The sequence below is a fragment of the Malurus melanocephalus genome, unplaced genomic scaffold, assembly GCF_030028575.1.
Source record: "Malurus melanocephalus ecotype Western Australia unplaced genomic scaffold, MMel_1.1 scaffold_1613, whole genome shotgun sequence".
Taxonomy (NCBI): Eukaryota; Metazoa; Chordata; class Aves; order Passeriformes; family Maluridae; genus Malurus; species Malurus melanocephalus.
Window position 1 is genome coordinate 2,348 of NW_026624845.1, and position 4,735 is coordinate 7,082.

At 53.6% G+C, this 4,735-nt stretch overlaps 1 protein-coding gene across 1 annotated transcript in view; it reads left to right on the forward strand.

The window, feature by feature from the left end:
* The first annotated feature begins 2,526 nt into the window (after positions 1-2,526).
* ILF3 (interleukin enhancer binding factor 3) overlaps positions 2,527-4,735 on the forward strand; it is a 20,482-nt gene continuing 18,273 nt past the window's right edge. The window contains exons 1-4 of the mRNA XM_057388150.1: positions 2,527-2,656; positions 2,742-2,968; positions 3,687-3,867; positions 4,388-4,535. Of these exons, the coding sequence (XP_057244133.1) occupies positions 2,654-2,656; positions 2,742-2,968; positions 3,687-3,867; positions 4,388-4,535 (559 nt within the window). The 5' untranslated portion in view covers positions 2,527-2,653. The remainder of the gene's footprint in view (positions 2,657-2,741; positions 2,969-3,686; positions 3,868-4,387; positions 4,536-4,735) is intronic.

Sequence of the window (4,735 nt, forward strand, 5' to 3'; positions counted from 1 at the left end):
GGGCAGCGTCCCGAGGGACGGGAGGGGATCGGAGCCACCGCCGAGAGACCGCGGGGCTCCCCCGGGGCTCCCCCGGACCCCCCTCATTTCCCGCCGCCGCCGCTTTGTTCGCGCCGCGTTTGCAAATGGCGGCAGCGCCCCGGCGGCCCCCGCGCCCCCTCCTCACCCCTTCCTCACTCCCCGCCGTGCCCCCTCCTCACCCCCGCTCCCCTCACCCCATCCCGGTTATCGCCCCGCGGCCCTGCGCTGCCCTGGGGACGGGGATGGGGGGCTTGAGGGGGGTTTCTCCATTCCCGACCCCCTCCCTGACAGCGATGTGCGGGCGGGGGGTGATGGAGAAGGTGGGATCATCCCCCTTGGAGGGTCTTAAAGCCCCTCTTCTCCTTCGCCATCCCATCCCAGGCTGGGAATTGCAGTGGGATCATCTCCTTTAGGAGGATTTGAGCCCCTTTCTCCTCTCAGCACCGGGATCTTGCTCTCCTCCCCTCAGCTTTTCCCGTCCTTTCTCTCTGCCACCCTCACGATTCCCGCTGCTCCAGCCCCGTTATCCGTGGCCGTTCCGTTTCTGGAGGGTTTTAAAGGAACAAAAATCCATTCCACCGCGGCTTTTTGCCCCTTCATTCGGGGATTCCCGCTGCAATCTCCACTCCCAGATCGCTCCCTGTGAGGTCTGTGCTGTTCCAGCTCCTCATCCATCCCGGGCAGGTACCAAAACACAGCTGAGAGCGGCCAATTCTTCCTTAAAACACAGCTTTGAACCTACGGGCGATTTTACCCATGTCGCATTTCCCCACATTTATGGCAGAAATTTGACCCTTTTTACGTCCTTTGGTTGTTTTTCCCTCCATCCTCCCCAAAAACGCTTTTGGGAGAGTCACTCCTTCCCTCCGAGCGGGAATTTGGGTGCATTTCAAGGGGTGAGGCTGAAAWCAGGTGAAATTCCAGAGTTTGTCCCATTTCCAAGGGTTTTGGTAGGATTTGGGGTCCTGGTTTAACCCATCCTGTGGTTCTTCTCCTCAAAACAAATCCGCCGGTGCTGCAGCATCAGCTCAGGGATTTCTCCCTCCAAACCAAGTCCCATAAGAGGAAAAATGGGTTGTTATTGTCATTCTGACTGTAGGAACAGCCAGGTGGGATTTTGACCCTCCCCTTACCCGGCCTGAAGGAAAATGAGGGAATTTTATGGAAAATAATGGAATTTGTAGGGCCTTCAGGGCCCAGCCCTGAGCAGGAGGCACCGGGAGATGCCGTGTGGCTCCTTGGGAATGAATCTCCTTGCTCAGCCGGCGCCGGTCGAGGTTTAATTACAATTAAATCCAGATTTATGACTCTATTAAATCATCCTGTGGATAAATTGACAGGGTTGAATCAAAGGGGTTTCCTTGGAGTGGAATTGTGTGTTCATATAGCAGCTTGAAGGAGGGAGTTTTTCTGATTTTATCCTAAAAATGTGATCCTCTGCTCTGGGTGAGCTGAACAGCAGGAATGGGGAAATGCAAGGCTGGAATTGGGGAAATTCCAGTGGGAAAAGGTGAAAGTTGGCTGCTGTCTGATTTGGTGACCTGGGAAATGCACAGAACAGAGAAAGACTACTCCAAAGTGGGGTTTGGTTGGGATCTCCGGGATAATCCAGGTGGGATCTACCCTCTCCGTGAGGGATTTGCAGTCACCAGGCAGATTTGATGGGGATTGGTGGCAAAAAGAAGTGGAGGCAGAGGATGATGATCTTCCTCATCCTCAGGTGCAGGGGGTCTGCGTTTTCCAATGCTTTTCCATGAAGTTTTCCTTGGAATTTGAGGTGTTGAATCGATCAGGAGCAGTGGGGGCAAATCAGGATTTTAATGARTTAATTTTATTGGATCAAATGAATAACCCTGGGTAAAACAGGTGCTGATTCTTCCCTTGTCCATGTGGGAATGATGTTGGGGTGATCCCAGGACGTTCCTCCGTTCCGGGGAACAAAGCGCTGGAATTGGAACAAAAGGCTCCGCTGGCCCCGCTGGGGGCAGTTCCCACAAAAAGGCAGGAATTTGATGTCATTTGGGCTGAGTCTGTTGAATTCCAGGATTCCTGGATTTGCTGGGTTTATCATGTTTTCCTCCATGATAAACTCAGGGAGGAGACTCCATGCAGCCTTTGGGATGGTGTTGGTACTAATGAAAAGCCAATGGGGCGGTTTTGGGACTGTGAATGGATTTGGGGTAAAACCAGGGATAAGGCAGAGGGATCTGTTCTGGGAGCTGCATATGAGGAGCAGGAAGAGGGGCCCATCTGGCTTTTTCCTCGTTTAATTAATTAATTGTCCCTGGGAAGCTGCTTCAGTGTGGAATTGGGAGTTTTGTCTGGTTTGGAGACGGGAGCAGGAGCTTTGGAATAGTCCCATTTAATGGGAAAACCTCTTGGAAATAAAAGGGAATAAGGGATTGGAYCCTCTGGGGATCACTCTGCAGGTTTTGGGGATATAAATCCTCGGGAGCAGAAAGCTTGGCTTCATTTGTCTAATTGCAATTCCTGTTCCAGCTCCCGCCGCTCCGGCTCACCCGCTCTCTRTCGCTTTCAGATCCCAAAACGCCGCGGTGCCGTTACCCTCCGGTCACCGGAAAAATCCAAATAAACGCCTTTGGGACGTTCAGGCAGAGAGCAGAAAACAAAAATGGTGAGGAAACGGGCAGATCCYCRGGTGTGGGRTGAACACCCGCGYGTCCCGGCGCTCCCTGAATCGTCCYGACTTTCCTTTGCAGCGCCCGATGCGGATCTTCGTCAACGACGACCGGCACGTGATGGCCAAGCACTCGGCCGTGTACCCCACGCAGGAGGAGCTGGAGGCCGTGCAGAACATGGTTTCCCACACGGAACGAGCACTCAAAGCCGTCTCCGACTGGATCGAYGAGCAGGAGAAAGTCAGCGGGGAGCAGCCCGAGACCGAGTCCATGGAGACGGCGGTGGAGGAGGAGAGCAAGGAAGGAGGGTGAGGAGTGGAGCTGCTGGTGGGGTCGTGGTGCTGTCCTGTTTAGGTCTCTAAAATCCACTCAGATCCCTAAAATCCATTGAGATCCCTAAAACCGCTCAGATCCCTAAAACTGCTCAGATCCCTAAAATCCAGAGATCCCTAAAATCCACTCAGATCCCTAAAATCCACTCAGATCCCTAAAACTGCTCAGATCACTAAAATCCAGAGATCCCTAAAATCCACTCATCCCTAAAACTCTGCTCAGATCCCTAAAACCGCTCAGATCCCTAAAATCCACTCAGATCCCTAAAATCCACTCAGATCCCTAAAACTCTGCTCAGATCCCTAAAAATCCACTCAGATCCCTAAAATCCACTCAGATTCCTAAAACCGTTCAGATCCCTTAAACCGCTCAGATCCCTAAAATCCACTGAGATCCCTAAAACTTCTCAGATCCCTAAAATTCACTCATCCCTAAAACTCCGCTCAGATCTCTAAAATCAACTCAGATCCCTAAAACTCCACTCAGATCCCTAAAATCCTCTCAGATCCCTAAAAACCCACTCGCTGGCAGTGCAAACATTGTCCTCCCCGGCTGTGGAATCCAGGCAGGGTTGAGGTGACAGTTCCCAGTGTCCTGGGTTAATCCTCACAGATCCACCCCTCCTGTTGGGTGGGGTGTTGTCACTCCCCTGGCTGTGAATTCCCTTTGTGACCCTGTCCCGTKTTTTTCCAGGGATCAGAAAGCCACRGAGCAGCTGACGAGGACCCTGCGAGGGGTGATGCGTGTGGGGCTGGTGGCCAAAGGCCTCTTGTTGAAGGGTGACCTGGACCTGGAGCTGGTCCTGCTGTGCAAAGACAAACCCACGGCCAAGCTCCTGGAAAAAGTCGCCGATAATCTGGGAGTGCAGCTCGCGGTGAGGAAATTCCCTTTGGGATGGTTCTGGCTTGGAAAAGTCGTTTCCAGAGGCGCGTGGTGTTCTTTGGGATCGTTAAATGAACTTCTCCTCGTTAATCGTGGAGTGGTTTGAGTTGGGAGGGACCCTGGGCAGGGCCAAGCCCTGTCCAGTCTGGCCTTGGGCACTTCCAGGGATGGGGCAGCTGCAGCTTCTCTGGGAATTCCATCCTAGCATCTCTTTTAGGGAAGAATCTCTTCCCAAAATCTGTCTGAATCCCCCTTTTTYCAGAGTGAAGCCGTTGCCTCTTGTTCTGTCTCTCCATCCCCTGTCCCCAGTCCCTCTCCAGCGCTCCTGGAGCCCCTTTAGGTCCTGGATGGGACTCCAGGATCTCCCTGGAGCCTTCCCTGCTCCAGGAGAAAATTCCCATCTCTCCCAGCCTGGCTCCAGAGTGGAAATGCTTTGGATTTACAGAATCACAGAATGGAAAGGGAGCTTCAAACCCATCTGATCCCAACCCCTCTCCTCCCCACCGCTGCAGGCGATCACCGAGGACAAATACGAGATCATCCAGTCGGTGGCAGACGCCGCCATCATCATCAAGAACACCAAGGAGCCCCCTCTGAGCCTGACCATCCACCTGACGTCTCCAGTGGTCAGGGAAGAGCTGGARAAGCAGCTGGCCGGAGGTAGGGCCGGCCGGCACCCGGCATCCCGCGCCTAACCACCGGGAAAGTGCTCTTCAGCTTCAGCCGGAGCCGTGGCAGCTCTTCCTGGCCAAATGCAAACCAAATTCCTTCATTGTGCCAAGCTCACTGAGATCCCGGTTGTGGTTTATCCGGACCGAGCTTCAGAAGCTGAGGAGCACCTTTCACGCGGGATTTTGCTC